Below are 14782 nucleotides of genomic sequence, written 5' to 3' on the forward strand. Positions count from 1 at the left end.
TAACTGTTTCCAGAGCTGTAACAGCACTATAAAACTAATGCGAGCCTTGTAAATTTCTTACATCATGTTTGCTAACCAGTACTTGCAGCAATAGAGCATCTGGAACTTGGCTGCACTCTCAGGAAAATCAGTAGTGCATCTGTGTACTTTGGCATTATATTGGAAGGCTTCTTTGCAATGAACAAAAATATTTGGAAAAATGTAAAAAATATAAGTTCCGCAAAATTTAAGAAAGAAAATCCTAATTTCCAGTCATTGCTCTAGGGCAGATCATTTGAATCCTGATTCATTGAAAACATTTATTTGCCTAGAAATAGGTAAGTAGGGGAACTGAAAATGGCTACTCTTTTAAAGTAAGGTTTCTTTAACATCCATTTATTTACTAGCTTCCACTAGTTACTAGTGTAACTTTTTTAATATGGATTAGGCTTTCTTAAAATAAATAAATAAATAAAAAAGCACAATGGATGGATGCATACAGAGGTCTCATTCACTTGTGCTTAATAAAACAAAGCTTAATATACAAAATCCAGAGATTTTTAAATCTTTATGATGCTGAAACACTTGGAGATTGTCAGATTTTTGAATGATCAAAGCCATGGCTCTATAAGATGAACTATTGCAACTAAAAAGAACCCCTTTAGTTTTGAGAAATAAGCCTCTGCCATTTTAAAAGCCTAATACCAGATCTGCTGGGATGCATCATATTGTGCCGCTAGTTGTTTGAAAATAGAATTTTCTCTCATTTATATCTTCCCATATTGTATTCCGTTAATTACACTTGTCCTTTTCAGTTATAGTATCTCAGTATACGTTAACTTTTAAACTGGTTTTGTAATTCATCAGCTTCATTGTTGTCATTGTCATCATGACTCTTTTGAAATACATTTTGTGGTAGGCTAGCTGACTGGAAAAAATCTATGAGGTACTTCCAAGTATACAAACACTGGATGTTGATATTTTACATGAATAACATTTTTGCTGTTTCCTCTTTAATCTTATGTCTTACAAGACTGTCAGATAAGAACTTAATTGACTCTTGATCATTTTCCCTGCCTTTTTTCTTTATTGCCCAGGGTCCACTTCCTAATACTTGTTGTCATTTTTGGCTAATGGTATGGCAACAAAAGACCAAAGCAGTTGTTATGCTAAACAGAATTGTTGAAAAAGACTCGGTAAGTAATATTAGCTACTTACTATAATTTATATGTAGACTGTAATTTTAACCCTGTCAAACCACATATAATTAGTATGTTATAACTGCTTTTGCCAGTAATCAGAATGCCCTGATACAAAGAGCTGATACATTCTTGCTTCTGGCATACACTCTAGTTAACAGTAACTTAAATAATTTAGAAAAGCTCATCTTGTAAGGTGTATCGTCACACTTGAATATTCATGACAACAGGAGTACTTCAGTAGTTTTACAAGTAGGAGGAAAATGAGGTGACTTTGTTTGAAAAGTGAGGGGTAGAAGACAATTTACAGACTTTCTTCTAGTTGAATATTAATAATGTTTAGAGATTTACAAAATGAGAACTATTGAACTAAAGTTCAGCTCAGCGGGCACAGTGTTCTGCAAGAAGTACATATCCAGAAAGATGAAAGAAACATCCTGACAAAAAGGAGTGTGAAACCAGAACTAAGAGAGGTGTTAAAGGTTGGAGGTGTTCCAGGATGAAACATAGAAGGTAGAAAATTACTTTCAGTTTAGTTGTGTTTAGGTAACTTCTGGTATTTTTTCAAAATCTAACAATAGAACTGTTTTGCTTTGTTAATAATTTAAGTAGATGGGTGTTGACAGTGAAACATTGACTTTATGCTACTAGCCATAGGCAAATTAGTCTGTTTTCACTTCCTGACATCAGTGAATGTTTAGAGTGCCTAAATCACTTGATGCATAGCCTTTTGCCAGCATACTCACTCCATTGCATGCACACAGATATTTTAGCTGTTATTTGTGAGCTATTGCAATAAAGGTCAGTCGTTCAAAAGAGAAATCTGATCATTCAAAAACCTTGGGCAGAAAGTTTGATGTACAGGAGTTTGTTGGCCCAGGTTTACATTCATTTGTATGAAGTTCCGTTGACTTCCAGGAACAAATCCCATTGTCCCTGAAGTGAGTGAGCACTGAAGATTCTTATAAACTTGATTTGGATTTAAAAGCCTTGGGGATAAGACAACACAACAGACAGTGAAATGTAAATAAAAAGTAATGCTCCGTGGCAAAGAATAATTGTAATCTTTTCATGTGCTGCATGATTGCTGAACTTAAGGATTTTCAGAGGAGGAAAGTGTTGGGATAACTCATTAAAGATGGGTGTCCAATTAAAGAGGTAGTAGAAGCAAATGCATCTTGAGATGCAACCAGGGACTATAATAACTGAAGAAAGGGCACGAAAATGTGGGGGGGGGAATAAAACTAGAGCCTATACGAGTATTTGCAATGACAAAGTTGTAAAAACAAGGTCTTGTAATGAAGAATCAAAATGATCAAGGGTCTAGTTAAAAACATTTCTCTATAGTGTGCATGGTAAGTCTGTACAGCCTCTTAGGGAACTCCTAGAATATAATGAGGAATTGGGATATGTACAGGATATAGCTATATATAAGGGAAAATAATATTTCATTAAAGTGTTTAGTTACCTTGTGGAATTCATTGTCCTTGGGACCATACTGTGGTTGTATTTTTAAAAACTGTGGATAATTTTAACTATCTCATCATGTAGCTTAAGTATTCACAAAGGAAGAATACCCTTGAGAGTATAGCCTTCCTGCAGTAATCAGAAACTTCATCTCTACTCCAGATAACCTGTTGTCTACTTGAGGCTGTTTTAAAACATCGTGTATTGACTGTTGTCCAACAGCAGGTTGAGGAAACTAGTAAATAAATAGAATCTTTGAACTTGTCTAATGATGCAGTAGAAAATGTTATAATTGCTGAGGATACAAGCATAAGGTTGGAATGGTTTATGAACTAGAAAGGACTTTTCTAGTGGTTGGAGAAAAATGGGAAAGATAAGAAAATATGGGCTTGATTCTTCTCCTCTCCACCCCCCCACCCCCCCAACTGTTGCAATTGTATAGTTATTTGTGTAAAGTAGGTGTAAAACATTTGCTGAATCAGAATGGTAGCAAATAATGTTCTTTGCATTGATATAGATCATTGCAGTGTGCTCAGTAGCTGAGAATCGAGTCCCAAATGCAATGTTTCTACAGTTATCAACTCTCTGGAAATTTGTCTGAGATTTTTCATTTATACTTGCATTTATATATTTTTTCTAATGTGTTGAAGTGAGAATAAAGTTTTCAGTGGTATGTTGCAACTGTATGAATATTAGCTAAAGAGAGATTATGTAGGCCTAATAAAAACTTTTTAGCTAATGATCTTTAAGCTTGAAATATGTTAAATCTGTGTTAAAAACAAAAGAGATTTCCCAGTAGGTTGTTTGTGGTCTGCCACATCTCATTTTTGTCGCTTATCTCAGTGAGCACCTGTTTACATATTTCATTCTATAACGTAGGTAAAATGTGCACAGTACTGGCCAACAAAAGAAGAGGAAGTCATGATGTTCAAGGAAACAGGATTTCGTGTGAGACTAGTATCTGAAGATATCAAATCCTATTACACAGTACATCTACTTCAATTAGAAAATATCAATGTAAGCTTTATCTCCATACGTGTGTACTGCACATTCATAGGACTAAATATGTGATGTAAAATATATTTTAAAAATCTCTTATGAACTTTCACTTCCTGGTTTGACTATTCCATAATAATAATTACATTAAAAATCAAATAAATTTTGTATACTGAATGAACACAGCGTACAAATGTCCAGGTAAGTGTGCGTGCGAGTGGATTAACTGGATTTAGATGCAGAATGCAATGAGTCAGGCCAGGGCTCCATGGACCCCGGTATAGCTACTTCAGCCTCCCTGCTGTGAACAGCCTGGGCTCTGGGGTGGGGACAGGCCCAGAGCCAGGGTTAGTTGTGCCAGGTGGCCAGGAAGGTGCAAGTGACTGCATCAGGTCCACGGAGCCCTGGCCTGGCTTGTTGTCAGCAGTGGGTACACGTGTGCCTCGGGGCACATGGTGGGGAAGGGGCTGGGGTGTGGTGTGGTGCCACAAGAAGGATTGGACCCCTCACTGCTTCCCCACCCTAATCCCCAAGGTGCACGCGCACCCCCACCGTTGGCAACGAGCTGGGTCCGAGTTCCGCAGACCCCCCGGTAGAGCTACTTGCAGTCGTGGCTGGGTAGCAGTGTGCCAGTGGTGGGTGAGGGGCTTTCCCTTCACTGCCTCGCTGCTGCCACCTGGAGAATGTGTGTGTAGAGGTGCCCCAATAAAAGCATGTTGTCAGTTAACCATTTAACTGATCACCAGGGATCCTGGTTTTCCGTGATAGATAAAAAATCACAAATTCTCTGATAAAAAATTGCGAATTCTCTGATTTAAAAATCCCCAAATCCGTGGTTAAAATGAAATCTCCACCCCCCGCCCCCCCCAGCCCTGCTTGTGCCCCTTGCCTCCCGCCCACAGCCCCTGCCCCCTAGCCCTGCTGGAGGGGGCCCCCAGTGCCAGGGCTATGGGGCCAGGGACCCAGGTCCACAGCCCTCTGCCCCCAGTGGAAGGTAGTGGCTGCTACAGCCGGAGCACGAGCTGGCTCTCCTCTGCTGCTGCCTGCTGCAGGCTTGGGCAGGGCCAGCTCCCAGCGGCAACGTGCACCCCTGGGGGGCAGGGGGGACCTGTGTCCCCCAGATCTGTGGGGGCAGGGCAGATGTGCACTGCCCCTGTGCACGCAGAGGAAATGTGGCCAGGGCACCACAGAGCTTGCAGTGGCAGGCAGCTTTCGTGCGTGGCCTCGCTGTGTCCTGCCACACCAGTTGTGCATGCTGAGCTCTGGAGAGCCTGGGGGAGAGCAGCAGGGCGGAGAGCGCAGCATTTGCGACCCAGGGTTTGCAGCTGGCTGGGCCTTCTGGCCAGGAGGCAGTTTGCAGCCTGCCTACTCCCAGCCAGAGTGCTCGGCTGGCTGGAAACCCTGCCATTCCCAGCCAGCTGCAAACCCCCACTCCCAGCTGGAGTGTCGAAGCTGGCTGGGGGTTGAGGGAGTGGGGAGGTTTGCAGCTGGCTTGGCACTCTGGCGGGGAGCAAGGAGGCTTCAAACCCCGTCCTGGCCAGAGTGCCTGGCTGACTGCAAACCTCCCTGCCCCGTTACCCTCAAGCCCCACTAACAGCTCACTCTTCTTGCTGCAGGTAAGTGTGGGTGTCAGGTCCTGCCCTTCCCCCCACCCTCCCTTCCCCTCCAGGCAGGGTTGAGGTTTTCCCCGACCCTTCTGCAAACAGCTCCTGGAGGATGGAACTCTGACAGCCTGCAGAGCTCTTTGGAAAAGGGGGAAATCTATGCGTTTCTTTTCTAAAAGGGAAAATCCATGTTTTCTCTGATTAAAAAATGGGAAATCTGTCGTTTTCTCTGTTTTTCTGTGGGAAACAGAAAACTGGGATCCCTGCTGATCACATTAGGGGAGTTTAAACAGGTCCTTAATTAATCAGTATTTACATCCCTAACTTGGAAATGAAGGTAATACTACGAAATGCAAATATGAGGTTTTGCTGGAATATTATGGCACACATAAATTCGTACATTTTACGCAAGATTTTGTCAGTTAGTTGATTAATAGTCCAACATAATACATTTACTAAGAAACATGGTCTAGATCTTAAGTGTCTAACAGATGCCCAAGAACAAGATTTACACTCTGAAGTTCATACCCAAACACAGGAGTGGCCACCTGCAGTATGCATGCTATGAGTGGCATGTGGTAGATTGGGAGGGAGCAAGGAATACAATAGCAGATAGGCTCTTCTGCTTTCTGCCCCATCAGGCAGGGGAATGGGATTGGAGTGGCACTCAGAGAGGAGGTGAGGCTTACCTTCTGGCACAAGCTGCCAAAAATCCACTATTTTAACCTTGCATTTCCATAAGAACAGTGAAAAGTAGAATTGTTTTGCTTCTGGTACTGCAACAGTGCACATTTTTGGAGTATTCTAACAAGGGGCTTATTTCATAGTACTATATTGCTGGAGAAGTGAAAACTTCTGGATGTGCCTGGTTTTATAGAGAGCAAACAAATATAATCCTTGCGTAAGTTTGAATCATGACATTTGGCAGCTTAACTTATTTGTTTTGTTCCATATAAATGTTTGTATTTGCCTTTGTGGCTAGTGTTTTACAATAAGATTTGGAGGAGAGAGAGTTTGATGTTATCTTTAATAAATGATTACACAAGTTATTCATTTTTGCCTGAATGTGCTGTTTTTTGGAATACTGGAATACAGAAATCTGATACTTCCTTTCCACCAGTACTTTTACTGTGTATCCTCTATCCCCCGTCTCCCTGGCTTTTATACCTATGTTAAAGTCAACTAATACTTCCCATTCTAGAATTTTGCTTTCATTTGTTCATACATCTTCCTTTTTTAAATTGTTTAAATTGAAACTTTTTATATTGGGTGACTGCTTCAGGTTGAATTATTTAGGGAAACTTCTGCAGAATTCAGCCATTTCACAGGGTTTTTTCCTAATCTATCTTTACTGTGTTAAAAATGCTTAATTGTTCCATTGAGAAATTTTAGTGCTGCCAGTTGAAGTAAAGGTTTTGAAATCTGGCGTGGAGCTTGGTGTTTATGGTAGGGATGTGCCTTTTGTTGACCCTGTAAAAACACCCTAATTTGGCCAAGTTAAGGACCAGCTGTGCACATGCATGGAGTTAGTTCACAGTTCATCAGCTAAATTCCCTAAAGATTGTGTCTATGCTATTCATGTTTCTAAGGCTCCCCTCTACATGTGCAGGTAAAGGAGTGATTGGATCTAATGCATGATCCACACAATTACACCTCCTGCCACGCCACAATTTCGGCAGGAGACGAAATTATGGGACTGTGCATTAGATCTAATCATGCTTTATTGCTGGCGCAGGGGGAGCCCAATTCTGCACTGGCAAGAAGCAGGCTCCCATAGCTAGGGGTCCACTTTGCTAAGGAGGCTCCCAGCTGCAGGAACCATACACAACCAGGACTGAGAGCTGCACAACTGCTGGTGTTCCTGGTTCCACTTGCCTGTGAAGCACAGCCTGAGTCAGGAGCCCTGTGTGGGCTGGGGGTGTTGTGTACCCCTGAGCCTTGGTGATCTCTGCAGCTGCGATCCCCAGGGCTCCTGGCTTGTACAGGGCTCCCAGCTGCAGAGGAGACCCTGCTACATGTGCAAATTAAAGTTTGATAGCAACTTTATAGCCATTGGAGCTTTTTATTATGTAACAGTACTTGGCACATGTATCTGGTCTTAAGATAATTGTGTAATTAACCAGTTAATTGTGTAATACCTGTGAAGTATAGTGGGGGCCTGATTAGTCTTTCCAACTGCTGTGGGTTGCTGTAGTGTGAGCACCAGGACTGAGAGCAGGAAGGTGCTCTTGTGCTCACAGTGCTCCCCCTGCTGGCACCCAGACAACCTGAAAAAAGATGGTGGCCCAACTCGCACAGAGGGCCAAGAGCTAGGAAAGAACTAGATTGGGGCAGGAGATGTGGGGGGCCAGAGGGATGATGGACAGGTACTAGTGGAGAGGAAGTTGGGAGTGTCTGACTAAAGAGTCTGAGGAGTGGGAAAGACTAAGATTAATGAGAAGTACGGGTGGCAGGAGACGGGAATTAGGAACTCAGGAATGTGGAAACTGAGCTGCTGAGGAGGGAGGGGGAAGAGCTGAGATGTAATGGGAAGGGAAGGAAGGAAAGGGGAGTGGAAGAGACACCATTCTGTTCTTTTGTTTTCAGATGTCTTAAAAACCCAGCAGTAAGATGTACTTTCATTCCTTCTGCTGCTGGTTTTTCTCATTTCTGTCACTCTCTTAATCTGTTATTACTGTCTCCTGATGGATTAGATGTTCCAGCACTGTTAGCAGTGTAGATCAATATGATTGAACCTGATCCACTTTTTTCCTTTGTTTGTTTGTTTTTAAATAACCCTAGAAAACAATTACCTTGCACTCAAGTTTTAGCTAAGTCAAAATGAAGCATTTGGTCATTTTCCTTCTGTGGTTGTAGATTGCAGGTGGTGTTACTAAATTAAGATTTTAACACCAAACCTTTTCTGGTTAATTTTAATCACTGTTGTAAGGGTAGCTCCAGTAAAACTTTTGTGAAGAATGTGTAGTCAGTCCTCTCTTAATGCCAGTCTGAACTTAACAGATCATTTGGCAGAGTATTAGATGGACAAGCAGAACTCCTAACATGATTATCTGGTGGCATTGTTTAAGGTTTTTTGTTTTATGGCTCAGTTTATCTCACTGAATGCCTTTTCACCTCTTCATTATCATTGTGTAACTGTTCAATGCCCTTGAGGCCCAATCCTTAAACCTTCAGCTTATTTCAGGATTAGATCTATGTTACTCACTGAATTGTCCAAGTGAGTCCATTTTGGAAGCAACACTTCCAAAATGTTGCTAATTTTGAAAGAATGCTGTGCATCCTGTTTTTTAATTGTATAGAAAAGTAATAGTTTTGAGTAAACATGGTATAAATAGAAAATGATGGGTATAATGCACAAAATCTGGTTTAAAACTCTGCTTCAGGCAGTCATAAAGAGAATCTTACTGTGTTTCCACGAAGGGAATATTTACTGCAGGCTGCTAAATCATAGTAGTGTAAGACTGATGTTGTTTAACAAATGCATATTTAGGGATTGGATGCTGTGTGTGAAAGAATTTAAGGCTTGTGTCTTGCCAGTTCGTTGTCCAGCCTTCAGTGAGACTTTCTGTGAGCAAAGCAAGACTTGGGCACGTTGTTGCTGGCCTGGTGTCCTGGATTGTCTTTCTGCCCTGATTATGACAATATCACTAGTCCCCTTTGAAACAATTCCCTGTACATGTCAAAATGAATTTACACCAGGATGGGCAAAATGGCGGATCCGCTGGACAGCCAGACTCCATTTCCCAGCTGCCCTTGCCTGCATCTGCGGGCAGTTACCATGGAGACCCCAGTAGCGGTGGTGCCATGACATCATGAGGCTGGGGTTTCCATGGAGATGGGCCCCAGCTGTGCTGGTAGGGTGAGGAGGTGCTTTAGGGCTGGGATTTTTGCAGCAGTGACAGTATAGTCTAGCCAGGGCAGAGCCACGATCTGCTGCCTGCATGTTTCTGCCTGAGGCATGTGGGCAGTAGATTGCAGCTCTGGACCACACTGTCACCACTACAAGATCCCACCCCTGGAGCAGCTCCCCACCCAGCTGCACACCCTGCTAGCACTGCTGAGCCCATCTCTATAGAAACCCTGGTCCTATGCTGTCATGACCCTACTGCTCCTAGGGTCTCCATGGAAGCCAGCTGCAGTTATGTGGGCAGGGGCTACTGGGCAGTGGGGTTTGCTATGGGTCTGATCCTGCCCATGGGCTGGACTTTGCTTATCCCTTATCTAAACCATAGAGACAAAGATTAATCTTTAAATACATATTTTTCCTTTTGGCAGCTAGAGCTGGATATTAACTAAGGACAAAAGACAAGGCAGTAACTGGACAGAACTTCAGTACACTTGTTGTGGCAACTATTGAGAAATGATAAATGTGACCTGAATGGCTGTTTTAACAAGCAACTTTTTGTAGATCAGCCCTTCATAGCCTCTCATAAGTAACTGACTAATAGACAAACATTTGAATGTTCTGTTTCCATTTTGCAGATTTCTTTTTCCTAGTGATTGGAAGATGAAAATGACTTTAGCTTCTATGGACCAATACATTTGTTTGTTAAATCTTATTTTTACTATTTGCTTTATAGAAACTAGGTAGATGTACCAAAAATTGTTCTGTTAAAATAAGATGTTAATAATACTAAGTAAACTTGAGCATATCAGATAGTTTAAAAAACCAAAACAAAGCAAACTGATGTTGAGATTACTTCCTTGATTTCATTGAGATTCCTAGTCTCAAAAGCATCCATGATCAAGCTGCCTCAAAGTAAATAACATTTAAGATCCCAGCAGCTGCTAGAATTTTAACTACAGTGTCGCTTGCATGTACTGTGAGCAGAAGTATTTAGCAAGGTGCTTAAAATGGTGGCAGTGGCCTGTGGCCTTGTCTATACTCATGCTGTTACTACTATCAGTTGAATTACGAAAGGTAGGAAAAGAGAGTTATTTTTAGAGAAAACAAATAAACTAAACTAAACCAGAAAATGTTGAGGCTTGGGGATTTCAGTAGCTGTCTTCACTGGATACCATTTGCTTTTCTGTTTCAAGAGACAATGTGGCAGTCATAAATCTAACTTCCTGGTGTTGGTTAGGATCTAAGGATGCAAATGTCTAGCAATCTGATAAAAATGTCTGTACCAAACTGAAAGATTTACAGAAATGCTGAGTAATTTCTGGCCTGTATAAGTAGATGAGTCACAGGAGAACAGTTAGGCAAACATGAAAAGAGCCTTCTTCCATATAATTTTATTATTTTTTCATTTTTAGAGTGGTGAGTCCAGGATGATAACTCACTTTCATTATACTACGTGGCCAGACTTTGGAGTCCCTGAGTCCCCAGCTTCATTCCTCAACTTCTTGTTTAAAGTTAGAGAATCTGGGTCGTTGAATCCTGAACATGGACCTGCCGTAATTCACTGTAGTGCAGGTATTGGACGTTCTGGCACATTTTCATTGGTAGACACCTGTCTTGTCCTGGTAAGTGTTTTGGGGTGGTTTGGTTTTGTTGTTTTGTTTTTTTTAATTTACACTTGTGGGGTTTTTGAGACTGACAGAGATCTTATACAAATATTTGTGGAAGTAAATTAGGACTTGCTGTAAACTATGTTATTACTTCGTCTTTAAAGTGCTTTAAACATATTTATCCACAGCTACCCATAATATGAGTCAGGAGGCCAGCCTGTGACATGGGTGCCACAAGTGGTCCAGGTAGCCTCTTTGTGTTGCATGTGGCAGATTGGGGAGGGGACAGGCAAACACAGTGGTAGATAGGTCCCTGATCTGAAAACAGCATTAGATTAGGGAGGGAGCACAGGGCAGGAAGCAGAAAGCAGAGCAACCAGTTGGTTAGGGGAGAGGGACTCGGGTGGGGCTAATTTTCTTGTACACCTACCAACAAGATTGGCCCCCACTGTAGTACTTAATTATATGCAAAATGTGGCAAAGGAAACAGAACAAATAAGATCAAGGATTCAAAGAAAAAGCTGCTTAAAGCTAGGCTTCTAAATCCATGTTAATATTTTGGATAAGGTGATAACTCATAAGTTCTGAGTTGTGTTCTTGAATTATCGGGTTTTTTATGTCTGTCAATTTTTTTTCTCAGGAATTTGTGACTTTTTTTTGCTGTTCCAGTTAAAATATATTTTTCCGATTTTATTACAAAACTTTCAGGAAACATTGGGGTTGGCTGTTGGGTATTTTTGTTTTGGGTTTTTGTTTTTACTTGCACCCAAACCCACACCAACATACTTTGAAAAGCTTGCTTTGTTCCTTTAAGGCTTCTATGACTCAAGTGAAAGTTTAAGCATTGCTATAAAACTGAAAACTTTGAGAGAATTCCCTGTAATTAATGCAAAGCATCATTTATAAACCAGACTACTGTTCCTTATCTGTTGGGAAGGAATGACTTTTAAAAGGATATAATTGGTTCAGTTACTGGTTAATTGGTTCAGTAACTGGTTAATACTAAAGAATTCTTTGAAGACCATTGCAGTATATATTAGGGGTGCACCAATAGAGATTTTTTTGGGCTGATACCGATGGCCGATTTTTTTAATGAGTCGTAATGGCCCATACCAGTCTGATTTCGATATGCAGCCCTGCAGCGTGGAGAGTGGTGTTGGGCTGGTAAGTCTGTTGTAGGGGATAGGGAAGGGGCATGGGGGGAGCAGATTGAGGGCCCCCTTGGTGAGGGAGGGAAAGGGGCTGGGGCAGGTGCTGCCCAGCCTGGGCAGAGCAGGGCACGGGACAGAGCTGTGGCTTGTCTGGGGGTGCAGCTCCTGCTGCTATGCACATCCAGGAGGGCACAGGGTGGGGGGTGCTGCCCCCCAGATTGGCCTGGGGGAGGGCAGGCTGCTGCTGCGGGCTGGGGCCGAAGGCTGCATCAGGTTCTTTCTGGCAGGGGGCTGAGCTAGGCTGTGCTCGGTGTGTGTGGTGGCATTGCTGGGAGGGAGCTATGGCAAATTTTGGGGTGGCTGCAGCTTCCCTCCCCAGCCCCCCCTCCCAGCTCTGCCACCCGCCCCAAGTGCAGCCCTGACTTGGCTCCCCTGCCTGGAAGAGCCAGCCCTGCCCCAGCCTGCAGCAGCATCCTGCCCTGCCCTGCCCTGCCCTGTGCACAGATCTGGGGGCCCAAGCCACCCCCTGGACAAGCTGTGACTTTGTCCTGTGCCCTGCCCCACCCCAGCTGGGCAGCACCTGCCAGTGCTGCCATTGCCTGCCCCAAGCACATCCCAGCCCAGCCCGCAGTGGCAGCCCGTCTGTACCCCTTGCATAGATCTGGGGTCACAGGCCCCCCATGCCCTCCCAGGGTGCACATAGCGGTGGGAGCTGCCCTGCCCCAGCCTCACTCCCTCCCCCACTGCTGGGGCCTTGATCTGCCCCCCTGCCCTTGCCCACAGCAGCAGCCCCACCTTCTGCCCGCGCACAGATCCAGAGACACTGGGGCCTTGATCTGCCCACCATGCATCCCCCTTCTTGCATCCCCTGGACAAGCAGCTTGTGGCTTCATCCCACACCCTGCCCCAGCTGAGCAGTGCCTGCCCCTGCCCCATTCCCTCCCTCACCACAGGGCCTCTATCTGCTCCTCCCCCTTAAAAAGAAGAAAAAAATATAAAGGGGTACATGAGCTGAAACTTTGAGACGGAAGGGGTAAACTTGTTTTAAAAAAAAAAAAAAAGGTTGAAAACTCCTGAATACCATGTAGGATTGGAAGTAAATTTCCTATTTTCCTGCTTCCAATTTGGTACTGAAAGATTTATTGCCCTGAACTTAGTCATGATTATGGATTATTGGGGGAAAAAGATGTTTACCTGATAAGATTTTTAAAACTATATATCCATTATATATACTGGCTGGTTTAAATCACAATTTTGCATTTTTTGTGAAAATCGCAAAATTTAAATGATTTTTTTTCTTTCACAAAAAAGCTACTATTTGCAATGCAGTTCCACAATACATCCGCTTGCTGGACCATATTCCGGCATTTTGTTGCAACGAGATGGAGCTGGGGTGGCATCTGTGGCACTGTACAGCGCCCAGTCTCTCCGCCCCAGCCAGCACCAGCAGTGGTGCATCACTGGGTGGGGCCAGGTGGGCAGTGGGAGGGAAGTGATCAGTGCTGCCTCAGCAGGACACCTGCATACAGAGTGGGGGTAGCAGTGAGCGAGTCTGATGGGCAACAGGCCCCTGCGTGTGAGTGAGCCATCCACGCTCCGGCCCCTTTTGCCTGCCTCACAACTCTTTGTTGGTTGCGGGTGCTGGCAAGCCACTTCCAGCGAGTTTGGCTAGGCTGGGGTCTGCCAGGAGCTGGGTGTGCTGCAAGGTAAGTCCACTTCCCCCAGTAGCCAGGTGGGTTTCTCCAACCCCATCCAGTGAAGGGGCTCTGTGCCCCATGGGGAAATTGGCAATATTCTTCCTCCCTTCCTGCTAGATACTCCTGATCCCTGCTCCTAGCCTAGCCCTGGAGCCAGGCTCAGCTGTCCAGATGGTTCTAAACCTGCTCCCTCAGCCAATCAGGAGACATTGAGGGGGAGGGGAAGGAGGCATGATCTGGGTGCAAAAATGGCAGCTCCTGCCACGACTGGACCACTAGTGAGCTGGGCCTGCGATTTTAAACCGGGCCCTAGTAATATATATACATTTTTTCCATGGCAATGAATGTAGGTTGATATAAAGAGCTCTTGCAACATTGTCGTTATGAATCTGAGACTACAGACAAAATTCTTATTCTGGAATAAATCATGTCAGATTATCTTGTGTTAACTGCTCCATAGTAACTTCCCTTGTGCACATGCTAATCCCACCAGCAAGTGTAAATTAATGAAGGGTAGCTTATCGTTCAGTGGAAGGGGGATATTGGACAATTTAGCTTCCTCTGACTGCATGAGATGAGTATATGCATCAGCAGTGGCTGTGGAGCTGCTGATGCCTCTTTATTTTATAACTAGTTTGCCTGTTCTCTAACAAACTTAACACAAGAAACAAACAAAAACCCCAACAAAAAAAAAAGAAATCAAACATTGTTTTAGATGCTTAGGTTAAGTAAAGTGGACCCTTGGAATAATTGTGTTGAGGAATGTGGAGAGATTCGCAGAATTCCTCCAGAAAGCAGTTTTTAAAAGTCGGCATTATCAGATCTTGCAATTTTACTTTGAGTCATTTTATTATTTGGTATACTTAAAATTTCAGCTACTGACCGTGTCAGCAATTGATAAAATTTGGAGTTTCAATTTTTAGAGCAGTATCTACAAGCAAAACAATGGGAATTTAAATTTCTGTCTGTAACAGTATACTCTACGTTGCAGAGAAAAGCTTTAAAATGTCATTCAGATGCGCCTTAAATGCACAATAATATTAAATTTGGAGATGGTTTAGTTGCTTTACTATTTTATATAAAATATAATGATTTTTGAGGCCAGACTGTTTTGACAGCTTGAGTTGGCAATGCTGAAAAGGTATTGAATATTACAAATAACAATAGTGTAACTTGTCTTTACAGGCCTCTGCAGTTCAGGAAAAATGATGTTGAACTCTTTAGGCTTTAGGTAG

At 43.2% G+C, this 14782-nt stretch overlaps 1 protein-coding gene across 5 annotated transcripts in view; it reads left to right on the plus strand.

The window, feature by feature from the left end:
* Window positions 1-14782, plus strand: part of PTPN2 (protein tyrosine phosphatase, non-receptor type 2) — a 43606-nt gene that overhangs the window by 10321 nt on the left and 18503 nt on the right. For all 5 annotated transcript variants that reach the window (XM_025204722.1, XM_025204725.1, XM_025204724.1 and 2 more), the window contains 3 exons: window positions 1077-1175; window positions 3525-3662; window positions 10505-10714. In XM_025204722.1, coding sequence (XP_025060507.1) covers window positions 1077-1175; window positions 3525-3662; window positions 10505-10714 — 447 coding nt within the window. The remainder of the gene's footprint in view (window positions 1-1076; window positions 1176-3524; window positions 3663-10504; window positions 10715-14782) is intronic.

Source organism: Alligator sinensis, unplaced genomic scaffold, assembly GCF_000455745.1.
Source record: "Alligator sinensis unplaced genomic scaffold, ASM45574v1 scaffold515_1, whole genome shotgun sequence".
NCBI classification, from domain to species: domain Eukaryota; kingdom Metazoa; phylum Chordata; order Crocodylia; family Alligatoridae; genus Alligator; species Alligator sinensis.